The sequence below is a fragment of the Impatiens glandulifera genome, chromosome 9, assembly GCF_907164915.1.
Source record: "Impatiens glandulifera chromosome 9, dImpGla2.1, whole genome shotgun sequence".
Taxonomy (NCBI): Eukaryota; Viridiplantae; Streptophyta; class Magnoliopsida; order Ericales; family Balsaminaceae; genus Impatiens; species Impatiens glandulifera.
The window spans coordinates 24,353,720-24,369,160 of record NC_061870.1 but is presented as its reverse complement, the minus strand read 5'-3'; the positions used below and the strand labels follow the sequence as shown (position 1 = coordinate 24,369,160).

The 15,441-nt window shown below is 33.4% G+C and overlaps 1 protein-coding gene across 1 annotated transcript; it reads right to left on the bottom strand.

Annotated features, from left to right (window-relative positions):
• Positions 1 to 14,694: 14,694 nt before the first annotated feature.
• On the bottom strand, positions 14,695 to 15,132 carry LOC124916058. The gene has a single exon (XM_047456793.1). It carries the CDS (start codon positions 15,130 to 15,132, stop codon positions 14,695 to 14,697), a length of 438 nt encoding a protein of 145 aa, XP_047312749.1.
• Positions 15,133 to 15,441: the final 309 nt, after the last annotated feature.

Sequence of the window (15,441 nt, the reverse complement as noted above, 5' to 3'; positions counted from 1 at the left end):
TTATTAATAATTGTTATCTAATAATACAAAATACAAGGTGGTTTGAACTAATTTAGACTAATTTTTATTTTATTATTTTTAAATGTCACAACTCACAAGACAGTTATAATTGTGGGTCTAAGCTTACTCCTATATTTAATTTTTAAATTACTATTTATTATTCTATATGCCCCAATATTAGTTGATTATGATATAATTTGAAAGGGAAATGCACACTTGACAAAGTAAAGAATTAAAGGGAGAAAAGATTATAAATAATGGCTGATTATACGAAATTGAGTAGATTGGTCAAAGATGATATTTATTTTATATAAAAGAAAGTAAAAAAGAGTGGATGATGATGACTTGAGCATTATACTTTTAATAGTAATCAATCAACAAAAGCGAATCATTAATGGATTGTGAATTTGTGATTCACTTTTTAAAAGTAAAATATCTATAAGTAATAAATCATACTTTGCTATGGGGTTATTTCTAAAATAAATCAATTTTCTTGGAAAAAATATTCAATATGAGATAGATATTTAAGTTATTTATGTCAAATAACAATAAATTTTAGGATATGGTTTGTTTGATTTGATATTTCACCATGGACAATTCGAATGATTTTCACCCCTCTTTATTATTATTTTGACATTCTAAGATATTTTCAAAGGTTCTATCTGTTTCATTTCATGTACCATGGATCAAAACTCTTCAAAAGAATGTTTTAATTTTAATTTCTTTAACTTTATCCTTAAAATTTAAAATAAAGTAAATATATTTTAATTATTAAATTAAATAATTGATTTTGTTGGTGATTTTTTATTTTTATTAAAGAACCTATACAAAAGTAAGGTCTTGTTTGGTTTTAAGTTATTTAAATAACTAAAAAACAATTAAATATCATTTCACTTTCCTTTTATAAATCACTCAATTCATTAATCAAAATATTAAAATGTTTTATATTTAAAATTATTATTTTATATTTTATTTATATATATATCAATTACTTTTAAATCATTTTATCATAAAAAAAGTCACACTTTCTTTTTACCATCACCAATCATCATTTTATTTTCTCTCTACAAGTTATTTAAATAACCCTGCCGAACTAGTTCTAAGTCACACAAAATATCCTAATTTATCTAAACCGTATAGCTCTACTTGTCAAGCAAAAGACACAAAGTAACTAACATGGCAATTAATAGTAATCCAATCCCAAATTAACTGTTTTGTACTTATCTTAGTCATGATTTCTGCAGGTGGATTTTCTTATACTTCATTTTTGTGTCCCCATTTCGATTTTTTAAAAAACGATATAATGTCATTAAAATTTAAAAATGGTGAATGAGATTACAAGAGTTCATGATTCGGACAATACAAACATTTGTTAAAAATAAATGAATTAACAAAATAAAAACAGAAAAAACAATTAAAATGAGAACAAAGAGAATGACATAAACAACGAAGCTTAGAGAGCATTGAAATAAGAAGTTATAGTGAATTTCTCATGTACAATGCTCCATCTTTGACAAATCAACCAATTTCTTTCTCAAGTGAGAATTTGCCTCCACGTTCGAATGAGTGAGTTTTCATCAAAGATAATTTCATTTCAAACAAATTACACATCATTTTTAACCCTTGAAAATGCTCTTGCGTTTCTCTCCATTCAAATATGATATACAATGTTTGCAAAGAAGCACTTGAAGACATTTCAACTAAAGTAATTACACTTTGTCTGATGATTGTCATTTCTTTGATATCAGTCCATTCTTTTAGGAAGCTAAGGAGATTCATTGATTGTAGACCTTACCCCAAAGCAAGGAAGCAACTGAACAATTCCAAAAGAGATGATCAATAGTCTCCTCATTTCCCATACAAAGAAAGTTGTTGGGATCCGAGGTATTTATATACTTCTTAATTCAATTGAGTGTTGTAAATCTTTCACGGAATGTCAACCACAAAATGAATTGGTGTCTAGAAATAACTTTCGTAGACCACACTAAATGAGACAATGAAACCACCTCCCATCTTTCGCGAACAATATTCCATACTGACCCTAAGTTAAACCTGCCTTCATTTTCAACACTTCAAACTCGAGAATCCTCAAAATTATTAAAGTGACAAGAAAACAAAGTATTGAAGATCCTAGCACCTTCTTGAATTCCCCTCCGAAGGTTATTCCATTCCCCGTTTTTGACTTATTAGACATTAGCCAGTTGATATTTCCGTCTTATTTGAATAAGAGAGAAGTCACTATTATGAATAATATAGCTAGTGATCCTCGAATCAGGGGTCATGCCGAAACAAAGTTCCGTTCCCATTCCCAATATGAAGTTTGATAATCTTACCAGTACTATCTTTGAGCTTCAAACATTTTTTAAGGGACCATACTATTTTCATTTTGATCTTGCACGTCTAGATGCTGATTTCATTTCTAATGAATCTTGAATGAACCCATATGACCCATAGCGAGTCTTATTTTTTCTCCAATGCCTAAAAATGTCGATAGGTGAGAGTTTTATTCCAAGTAACGAAGTCTTTAATACCAATTCCACCTTGTTCCCTCGGCTTACTAACATCAAGCCACTTGATCTTTTTGCCTCCGCGCCCTTGAGTCCCCCAGATGAAGTTCCTCATCAATTGATCAAGCTCTTTCATAACTTTCTTTGGAATAACCATTTGCTGCGCCCAATATTTGATGATGCCCATACACTAATAGAAAATATGTCTTCTGTAACGACTTCTAGTAACGGCGCTCGAACGCCCTTACTAATATATTTTATCAGTAACGGCTATAGAAAACCGTTACTAATATTAGTACATCAGTAACGGCTATGTAAACCGTTACAAATATTACTTAATTTAACGTTATTATTATTGCATATCAGTAACGGTTTTTCAATATACCGTTACTAATAGAGTATCTGTAACGGTTATTGAAAAACCGTTACAGATATGCCTTCATTTATAACGTTCTTATTATTGCATATCTGTAACGGTTTTGTCAATAACCGTTACAGATACTCTATTAGTAACGGTATATTGAAAAACTGTTACTGATATGCCTTCATTTATAACGTTCTTATTATTGCATATTAGTAACGGTTTTGGAACAAAACCGTTACAAATGTATTATCTGTAACGGTTTTCTAGATAACCGTTACAGATAAGCGAGCCGTCACTTCATTCTCATTCCAATATCTGTAACGGTTTTCATCATAACCGTTACTGATAATACTTAAATAAACGTTTTTGGATCAGGTATCTATAACGGTGTCTCAATAACCGTTACAGATATTGGAAAGGAAGACGAAAAGACGGTTGACTATCTGTAACGGTTTCCGAAAGCCGTTACAGATAGTCTGTAATAAACCCGCGAACTCTTTCTTTTCTTTATTTTCTTTCTTTTCTTTCTTTTCTTTTCTTCCTCCGCGCTTTCGCTCCTCTTCTTCCCGATCAGCGCCGCCGTCTGTTGAAGTCGCCGCCGTCTGTTGAAGTCGCCGCTAGGTAAGTTTTCTTCCCCTATTTTTCCTCCACCGATCATCGAATCGCCGCCAATATCCGCCGATCATCGATTCTATATTCTTCCAACCGCCGTTCTTCGAACCAAATCTCCCTCCAGGTAAGTTAAACTCTCTTCTCCATCCAATGTATAAATATTTGTGTACATTTGACTATATTTGTTTAGGATTTAAGATTCTGATTTAGGATTTCTTTTTAGATTCTGATATCATTTACCTATCTGTGATTCAGGATTCTGTAAGGTTTCTTTCTCTCTCGCCGCTTCTGTGTTCTGTCTCAGCTTCCACATTTTCCCCCTTCTTAGCGACCACTTGCTTCGATCCGACTGTAAGTTTATCCTACATCTATTCATTGAATTTCTGAATCCTATATCTATTCATAGAAGAAATAGATTTACTTTATCAACGGTTTAGGGTTTATACACAGGTAAACTGATAAAGATTTACGTAGATAGATTTGAGATACGCAGGATGTGTGTTTTGTTGTGTATAACGTATATCTAGGTTTTTTGGATTCTAATTCTGATTAAGGAAATCAATCCAAATCTTTGATTATTATTATTATTAGTCGTTGAGATTCTCTTTTTGAAATTTGAAATTGTTTGATTTCTTGAAATCTTTGATCACGCTGGTAATTGTGAAATTGACTGATCTTGGATTTCTTCTCTCTCTTGAGTTGTATAGAATTCTCTTCTCTAGTAGTTCATATCACAGCGCTGTTTACAGAAGTTTACTTTTTCTTCTTGGTGCTTACCCTGAATATTCCAACGGTCATTTCTTGGTCGCAGGGTTTATAGGTAAAGAAGAGAAGTGGAGATAGTGAACTGCTCCTCAGTGCCTTTGGTAAGTGTTGTTCTTCTTTTTCCACTTAAACAACTGATTGTGTAATAATCTTCTTGAATAGATGTAGGATTTTCGTATCCAATCTCGCTTTTATTACTTTATTTAATCCGATCTAATTGAATTTCGATCTAGGTTTTAAGCGATTTATGGGTATTGAATGGATAGATATGTATGATGATATCATGATATGGGTTTGATATATAGGGTTAGTTAGTTAGTAATTAGTTCGTATCTGATTCTATTGATTATACTGGGTTTTTTGAATTTGGACTGGGTTGATTGATCTTTACTGTTTTCGGCTTTTCTATGTTTTGATGGATATCAAGTTCTCAAATAATGATAGTTGATTGATTTACGTTTTCTCTTATCTTGTAAAATGGTAATATGCAATGGTAATATTAGTTACATATCTGTTGGTGCCTTCTTTAACTGTTATTGTTTACTCAGCTTTTGTGGTGTTTATTTGATTTTGGCGATGAACATTTGCTCTGTGAGGTTTGAATAGAAATGACATTTCCCTTTCTTCTGTTATTTCACTCTCTTTATGGGTTTTTTTCCCTTAATTAGGTCAAGTAAAGTATGATATTCTCATAAAGGACATAGATTCAAGAAAAAAGTGACAGTTGTTGGCTTTTCTTTAACTAAAATCATTTTGCAGAATTTGTTTCTTTTTGAATGCCTTTCATAAATCCAGGTTAGTTGATTCGATTTCTATTTCTCTATTTGGCAGATAATTTTGAATTTTGCCCTGTTTGAAGTTGTCCCTCCTCTTGAGTGTCTAACGCAGCTTCTCTTTCAAATCCAGGTTAGTTCTTTAAAATGAATGTTTGATAGTTAGATTTTATAGCATTGTTAGATTATTTGTATGTTAGGCTGCTAGATGATTGAATGTTGGTAATTTTGATGTTAGATTATTTCGGTTTGTTAGGCTGCTAGATGATTGAATGTTGGTTTATTTGATGTTAGAGTAAGTGAAATTATTTGAATCTTAGATTATTGGATTGTTAGATAAAGTTAGATTATTTGAATGTTAAATTATTGGATTGTTGGATTAAGTTAGATTATTCGATTGTTAGTTTAAGTTGAATTATTCTATTGTTAGATTAAGTTAGATTATTTGAATGTTAGATTAATGGATTATGTTAGATTATGTTATATTATGGGATTGTTAAATTATTGAATTGTACATGCTGATTAGGTTATGATATTGCATTGAATTAATTATATGTTAAATAATTGGACTAGTTAGGTTTTGCTAATGGAAGTCCCAGACAAAACATGGATGACTATACTTCGTACCGATCCTAAATATAGTGAGGGGGGTGACAAATTAATAGAATTTGCTGAAAGGTCTACAGGTAGATCATCGATTGCATGTCCTTGTGTAAGGTGTGCAAATCGAGTATATGAGAATAAGAGTGTGGTTAGATCCCATCTTATTGTATACGGAATTAGACAAAATTATGGTTTTTGGTATTTTCACGGTGAAAAGAGATCAATTGGACGTCAACTTGTAAATACGGTTATCGAGAATGTGGAGGAAGATGAATCAGATGATGCAATTGAAGACGAACCGATCAATGAACCACCAAATAACGAGACTAATATCATGGAAGACGAACATGTTGAAGTTTGTGAGGATCATCTAGTGGAAGATATTATTGCTGAGGATCATCTAATGGAAGATATTATTGCTGATTTGTACCCTAATGTCAACAATGATAATGAACATCCGAGTGAAAATGAGCCTCCCGTTGATGATGCTAATACGTTTTACAAATTGTTGGACGATTCGAAACTACCTTTGTATGAAGGTTCTCGCATTTCCAAAGCCTCGACTCTTCTTAAACTTCTTCACATCAAGAATGTAGGTCAGTGGACAAACACGTCATTTGATTTATTGTTGAGTTTATTGAAGGAGGAAATACTGCCAATTCATAATGAACTACCTAATTCGTAATATGAGTGCAAGAAATTCATTAAAGATATGGGCTTATCGTACGAAACAATTGACGCGTGTAAGAATGATTGCATGCTTTTTCGTAAAGAGGATAAGGATTTGCAGCAATGTAAAGTTTGTGGGCTTTCTAGGTGGAATGTCAATAAATCTAATGGTGCAATTCGAACAAAGGTGAATGGTAAGTATATACCCAACAAGTCGCTACGCTATTTTCCATTAAAACCGAGGTTGCAAAGATTATACATGTGTTCCAAAACTGCTCCACACATGACTTGGCATAAAGATAACAATCCCGAAGATGATGTGCTGAGGCATCCTGCTAATTCAATGACATGGAAGACCTTTGATAACTTGTACCCAAATTTCTCAACAGAACCTCGAAATGTGCGACTTGGTTTGTCTAGTGATGGTTTTCAACCTTTTGCTAGCAGAAAAACATCGTACAACATTTGGCCAGTTATTCTCATCCCTTACAACGTCTCTCCTACCACATGTATGGATAAAAACAATTTTCTTCTTTCAATGCTCATTCCATGACCAAAATGTCCCGGTGATTGTATTGACGTATTTCTTGAGCCACTTATTGAAGAGTTGACGGAATTGTGGAATACCGGTGTGAAGACATACGATGCAAGCATAAAACAATATTTTAATTTACGGGCAGCTCTTATGTGGACTATTAATGATTTCCCGGCTTATGCAAATTTGTCTGGATGGAGTACAAAGGGGAAATTGACATGTCCGTCTTGTAATCAGAACACCGTGTCTTTGAGGTTAACAAATTGCCAGAAGGAGTGTTACATGAATCATCGACGATTCCTCCCGTCTAATCATCGATGGCGCAAAGAGACCGATACGTTTGATGGGCATACTGAGCATAGAGGTCCTCCTGTACTATTATCGGGTTCCGAAATTCAATTGCAGGCGCGAGATCTAAAGGAAATTTGTTTGAAAAAGTACCTACCTAAGAAAACGAAAGTTATACATGAATCCCGAGGTGATAATTGGAACAAATTCAGTATATTCTTTCAATTACCTTACTGTAAATCTTTGATGTTGAGACATAATTTGGATGTAATGCATATTGAGAAGAATATATGTGATAGTTTGTTGGGAACTTTAATGAATTTCAAAGAAAAGACCAAGGATGGAATTAAAGCAAGGAAAGATTTGGTTATAATGAACATAAAACATTCCTTACATCCGGTTGAAGTTGATGGTGTTCTTCGGTGTCCGCCGACCCCCTATGCATTGTCCTCCGAACACAAGAAACGTTTATGCTAGTTTTTGAAAGATATTAAAATGCTAGACGGTTTTTGTTCAAATATTGGGGCGTGTATAAACATGGAGGAGAAAAAAATTTCAGGATTGAAGAGTCACGATTGTCACATTCTATTACAATATATCCTTCCACTAGCTACATGTGGCCTACTTCCCGATGATGTGTACGATGCTGTGGTGAATTTAGCAAGGTTCTTTCGGTTGCTTTGTCAAAAAAGTTTACTACGCGGGCAATTGGAAACATTACATGACGACATTGTCTTGACACTTTGCAAATTGGAGAAGATCTTTCCACCTTCTTTTTTTGATATAATGGTGCACTTGCCAGTTCATTTAGCTTTTGAAGCTTGTCTTGGAGGGCCGGTTCAGTATCGATAGATGTATCCAGTTGAACAATATATGAGCACACTCAAGAAATACCTTAGGAATAGGAACTTTCCAGAAGGTTCAATCAGCGAGAGTTACCTTTTGAATGCGAGTATGAGCATGTGTGCCCGATATTTGGACGATCAAGAGTCAGAAGATGATACGATAAATACAAGTACAACATTCTCCATATTCATCGCTATGGAAGACTTGTCTAATGGCACAACCTACACATATCAACCGGGTGATCGTGAGCGTGCTCATTGGTACATCTTAAAAAATTGTCGCGAAACTGAAGATTATTATAAGTAAGTCCATTATAATTACATCTTATATATGTATGATTTAAGTAAAAATTTAATCTATCATTTGCGCAGCGATTTCGTTCAATCATGCCCTCCTAATATTTCCAATGAGGCTCGGGATAAACAATATGTTAGATATTTCCAAGAAAGAGTAAGTAATCGTCTCAACAATTTCCTTTTTTAGTATATGACAATTTGTTTAACACTAATTTCTAATTAATAGGTGGAGCAATTAACCGATCAATCCGATAGGACAACGAATCTTAAGATTTTAGAACGTGGGCCTACATTGTATGCAAAGAAATATAACTCGTGCAAAATAAATGGGTACAAGTTTAACACTGAAAAACATGACGAGAGCTTGACCACCCAAAATAGCGGGGTTTTGGTTGTTGGTAATAATGGGGCCGAGACTATTAACTACTATGGAGTGATCAATGAAATCATATAAGTGATATTCTTTTGTGGAAGACGAGTGATTCTCTTCAAATGCAAATGGTTTGATGTTTATCACAAAGATCGGAACATTAAAGTTGATAAGTATGGTTATGTTAGTATAAATATCAACAGGATTCTACAGACTCAATTAAATGAACCATTCATAATGGCAAGCCAAGCACAACAAGTCTTTTACTCTACAGATATGGCATCAAGGCTTGAATGGAAAATTGTGACACCAATAAATCACCGTTATTCTAATTAAGGTTGAATTATTTTCTATGAAGGGTTACTTGTAAATTTGTCTTATAAACATTACATTCAATATTTGCAGCTATCATGGCACCTAAAAGAATGCAAGGTAAGAGTTTAAGCAGCGCGTTAAACGACCTTGTACAAAGGACCGAGGAGCATTTAGAAGATCCGGTGCAATTGTGTAACTCTATCGGGGAAATTGATTTGGACCTTGATGATGTCATGAATGTTGATAGTGTACCAAACACTAACCCCGATGATGATGATGATGAGACACAGCCCCCGTCTGAGGAGCAAGATGGAGGTACTTGTGTTTTTGCTTAAGTTAGTTGTTATGATCCTATATAATTTTTTGTTTAATTTTAGGATCTATTTCGAGGAGGAGACGGGGCAAGAACAAGAATAAAGCAGTTGGTAGATTGCAAGCGGGGCAAAAGATGACTCTTCAATTTAACCCGGTTGATGGTAAACCAATGTGCGAGAATAGGACAGCTTGGTCGAGGCATATTGGGAGTGTCATTCGAGACTCAAATGCACTACCTCATAGGACTTTGCGTTGGTCGGACCTGAGCTCTACACAGCTAGATCACATATGGATGGCTATCACAGTAACTTTTTTATATTATTAAGTCCATTATGTATTCAACACAATCTATAATCGTATTTTAATGTTGACTATTTAGGATCCTTTCGTGGCTGTGGGGGATGACATCAACAACTATCGAAGACAAAGTTTATTTCAAGCCAACAAATTATGGGATAGATGGAGATGTCATTGGAACACCATGTACATTAAAGCCCGTGAAGGTAACGAGGAAGCGATTATGGCAAATCCCCCTCCCGAGATCGAAATAAGTGATTGGCATTATCTACTTGATCGTCGCTTTCTCACGCCGGAATTCAAGGTAAATTAAAGTGTTTATAAAGAGCTCTTATATTAAGCATTCATTAAACACAAATGTTTTCTTATTTGCAGAAAACAAGTACTGTGAATGCGCAAAATATGTCGCGTGTTGTGTACAAGAATCATGCGGGCAACATCTCATTTTCGCAAGTGGAAAAGCAAATGGTTCGTTTTATCATTGAATAACAAAGTTTATAATGTTATTGCGTTTTTATTAATTATTAAATTTGTACAGGAGAAGACTACCGGTACGTCGCCTAATTTTGCGGTATTATTTCTGCACACTCATACAAAGAAACCAACTCTACAAGATCCAAATCCAAAGGTTCCCCCTATTATTCAAGAAAAAGTGGTAAGTCGTGTTTATTAGTTATATTTCTTTTATTTATTTTATGTATGTATGTAATCAAATGTAATTTGTGTTTGTAGACTGACTTGCGAACTGCTATAAAAGAAGACCCGAATAGAAATGAGTTGCGGTTGATTGAGTACGCATTCGGGTCTCAGGGACATGGGCGAGTTGTGGGTTTGGGCTCCGGTGTCACACCTAGATCTTTTAGACCTGATGCTCGTGGTGGTTCTAGCACACAGCGCACTGACACGCAAAATTTCCGTGAACAAACCAACTTTTACTTGAGGAGATGCAGAGGATACGAGAGGAGCGTGAAGCGGAGAAGCTTCAGTCACGGAGAGAGCGCGAAAAAGCCTTACTCGAGCGTCAAATGGAGCGTGAGGAAGCACAAAGGCAACGTGAAATAGAGCGCGAGGAATTATTGATGCAGCGTCAAGATGAACGTGAAGAAGCTCGAAGGGAACGTGATAGAATGCGGGATGAGATGCTTGAGATGAGATCGACGATGAACTTCTTATTATCCCGGATTCCCCGTGATCAACGTCCACCTGCCCCTCCCACTCGAGATGATGCCCCTCCTACTTAGAGATGATGCCCTTCCACTTGATCGTCGTTTTCCCACTTGAATTCTGGTTAGTTGAAATTTAATTTGAAGTAATGGTTTTTGTGGATTTGTGATATGATATTGTAGTTTGTGATATGATTGTAGTTTTTGGATGGATTATAGTTTGTGGATGGATTGTAGTTTGTGGATAATTATTGTTTTGAATTAATGATTGTAGTTTTGGGTTTTTGGTTATTGATGATTGTGCTTTTTATATAGGTAAAAATTTGTAAAAAAAAATGATTAGGGTTTAGTAACGGTTAAATAAATTCAAAAACCGTTAATATAAACCTAACTGTAACGGTTTAACAAATAAAAAACCGTCACAGAAACAACACAAGTATCTGTAACGGTTTTCGAAAACCGTTACAGATACTGCTGCCTTTAAGTAACGGTTTTTTGCCGGCTAAAACCGTTACTATTGTTCCATTAATAACTGTAACGGTTTTCGAAAACCGTTACAGATACCAGTCAGTTTCTGTGACGGTTTTAAGACGGCTAGAATCGTTACTGTAGTTCCTTAACTATCAGTAACGGTTTTCGAACGCCGTTACTGATACCTGTGAAGTTTCTATAACGTGATTTTTAGTAACGATTGGTAACGGTTTTATTTGCCGTTACAATTATGTTTCAGTAACGGCGTTCAATACTTTCAGTAACGGTTTTCGCCCTTACTAATACCCCTTTTTCTACTAGTGATAACAACTCTAATGGTTAATTCAATGTCCTGCATAAGATAATTTCTTTGTAACCCATCCCATGATAGAGTTCTTCATATTTTCAATCAATGACATGCAATGAGAGATTTATAGTTGTTTTAACGGGAGCGGGATATCAAGATAACGAACTGGTAATGACCCTTCATTGATTTCAATGAGGTCGAAGATGCTTGCCTTTGTTTCCTCATTCACACTACCATAAAAGGCTAGACTTTTACTTTGATTAATGTTAAGACCTGTAACACTAGAAAAGATTGTTAATGTCTCATTGATAGTTTTGACGAATTCAACATCAACTGTGCCAAAATGAATAAATCGTATACGAAACAAATATGAGTGATGTTTTCTTCCATGCAATATGGATGGTGAGTAAATGAGCAGTACTTTAGAAGCATTTTAACAATGCACTCAATGACCTCCATGATGAGGAAAAAAATGTAAGAAGAGAGGGGACCCCTTGTCTAACCCCATTTCCCCCTTTGAAAAACCCATCATAGATACAATTCACGCTAACAATAAAGTGAGGAGTCAAAACACACTACATAATTCACTCAATAAAATGGAAGGAAAACAGAAAAACAGTTAAGATCTCTTGAATAACATTCCATTTAATGGAATCAGAAACTTTTTTGATATCCACCTTAAAAGCCATTCTAGGTGAAATTGACTTCCTTCCATAGCCCTTTAATAATCCCTACATAAGTAAGATATTATGGGAAATAGATCTACCAAGGATGAATGCTGATTGTCCAGGACTAATCAAGTTTGAAATAATAGTTGAAAAACGTTTGACTATAATTTTAGAAATAATTTTGTAGATTACATTGCAACATGATATGGGACGGAAGTCTTGAATCCTTTCAGTTGTGAAATTCTTTGCAATAAGGTTGAGAATAGTGACATTCCATTGCTTAAGCTTCTTACGGTTCTAAAAGAACTCAAAAACTCCATCACTAACACTTTATTCGACGACCCCTCAGTTAGCTAGCCTTGAAGAAGGTAGCGTTAAAGTCATCCGACCCTAGACTTTTGTCACCTTTCATGCAAAATAAAGTTTGCCTGATCTCATCCGCAGTAACCATCTCAATGAGTTTCCGACTATCCTCCCCTGTAATAATCCTAATGACAATCTGGTATAGAAAACCCAAGTAGCTTGAGGGCTCATTTCTAGTGCCAATAAAGTCCCGATAGAAGTTAATAGCCTCCTGGTGCACCTGATTTTTCCCTTGAACCGTACTCCCATCATTCAGTTTGAGTCGAAACACACAATTTCAAAAATTTCTAAAAGAGCACTTTCGATAGAAGAAAGTTGTATTCTTGTCACCAAGCGATAACTAATTTGTCTTGATTTCTGGCGACGAAATCTTCTAGCTTCATTGACTAAATGATATGTTATAATAATAACACATATACGAAGAAATTTAGACTAATCCAAATAGGGAAATTATACATTATTTAATTATACGCCTAATCAAGACAATCAACATTGAGAGTTGACTTAAAATTATTATAAAAATCGATAGTTTAAGTAAATTGTTGGCTAATTAGAAATTTATAAAATTGAGAGTTTATTTAAAATAGTAAAAGTTTAATTTAAAAAATATTAGTTATATATTATTATTTATATATCTAACTAATTAAGTATATTATAGATTAACAATTTAAATATAAAATTAATTAAATAATAATAATAATAAATAAATGGCACTATTAAAAAGTTACATTTTAAAAAAAATTAGGGTAATTAATTAATTTGAATAAATAATATATATTTTATTAATTTATAAATTTACTCTTTTTAATATAAAATTATATTTAATTGTAAAATCGAAAGTATTTACAAACTAGTAAAATCTAAATTATCGAAGGTTTAAAATCAGACTTTTTTTTTTTTTTTTTTAACCTCCTCTAAAATAGTAAGTTTTTAAAGGTTAATTCAAAAATTTTACCGTCTTGTTCATGAATCTTAATCCTCTTATTGGGCTTGTTTAGTTGTTAGCAGATTTATGTCTTAATGGGCCTTGGTTATGTCTCAATTAAAAAAAATCATGGATAAAAACGTCTTGTTATTCAAATTTCTCACTCCATTATCTTTCTATTGAATCCATTAAAAACAAAACAAGAGGAGTTTTTGGGTATTTTTTTTCTGTTAGAATAATATTGATTATTTTGGCGATGTTGAAGCTGAAATAGTAGAATATTTTGATTAAATGGTTATAATATAGATATTTATTTAATATTTAAATTTTATAAACAAAATAATATTTGAGTAATTTAGTCTTTTAAATGATTTAATTCATAACGAAAATCAAATAATTTGAATTAAATCCAAATAATCATCAACAAACAAGGCCTCGTACTTTTTCCAATTGAAATTTTACAATGGTTAAAATTTCAAACAAGATCAAGTTTATATTTTATATGTTATATGTTCTCAATATGTATGTTAATGATTTTATTGTTAATTCAACCGTCTAATTGACCAGTAACTTAATTAGGTTGAGTGTAGAAGACATAGGCTTTGATAGATAAAATCCCCCATTTAAGATCAATATGTAATAACCCATGTTTTTCTCTAGTGACAAAATGAAATTATAAAATTCAATTACAGAATATTTTAAATGTTAAAATTTTATTTACAGGAACAAAAATTTGAGGTTTAACTTTTATTAAGAATGTTTTGAGATTTTGTTTATAGGATCAAAACAAAACATTTTTTAAATTTAATTCTCCCGTATTAAAATCGATTCCAATTGAAAGTAATGTCAAACTAGAAGACAAAACAAAAATGAAAAGATGTTTTTCCCTATCCATTCTCACTGATTAATATGAAAACCATTAGACAGATAATTGAAAGTGAAATGAAGACTTCATGTACATAGATAAGAAAATAATTAATCTCGGCTTGTTTTTGACTAAATAAACTAATTAACCAAATTTTAAACGTTACCAAATAGAAGTGTGAGCGATTCGGTTCGGTCCAATCGATTTGTATATATCGAAATACACAATTAAACTGTTATAATAAGTTAAAAAACGAAGAATAAAAATTGAAAAAAAATCCCATTATATAGTAAAAGAAATATACAATAACCATAAAAAGTTGCATGCTTGATTTTTTTTTATCTAGGGTTTGCTTTGAAGTTGGAGAGAGATAAATCTTAGGAGAAAAAAGTAGGCCGTTTACTAACGGCATAACTTCTACTTCTCAAAAACAACAAATCATCCCCAAAATCACAAGGTTTGTCTTCATCGATCCTTCCAATCGCAACGCTCTGGCTCCTGGTCATCGTAATGGCCGCCGCTACCGCCGTGGATTCTTGTTGCCGGCGGAGGAGCTCCGACTCGATCTTCTCTCCTAGGGTTCTAGTAGAAGCCACCCTGATCAGATCCGAGTAATCGTCGTTAATGGATCTGTTTGAATTGACGCTAAAGCTCTTGGCCATGGACGAGGTGCCGTAAGCCATCTGGCCGGCACACTGGGTCATGCTTTGGATATAAAAATCCCTGGCCTTAGCAAGAACCCTAAAAGGAGCTTTGATATAACGAGTGATGATGATCAATTTGGTGTTTTTCGTGTTAGAATCTTTCTTTGCCATTTGTAATTTTGTTAAATCTGAGAGAGATATTATTGAAACTGTTTGGAAATAGGAGTGGGGATTTATATATATACGGAACAATTTTTCAGAACACAGTTTTGTCAATTTTGGTAAAGCCATGGACTTGATCAACAAGCTTTTTTTTATAGAGAAAATGATAAAAAAAAACCTTTTATTAAATAGATAATAAATTAATGATTTTTAGAGGATAATATTGATTCCTGTCAAAACCCATTAAAAATATATTAAATAGTCACAAGTTAAGACAAAGTCAAAAGATAAAACATATATCAATGATAACCCTAGTCC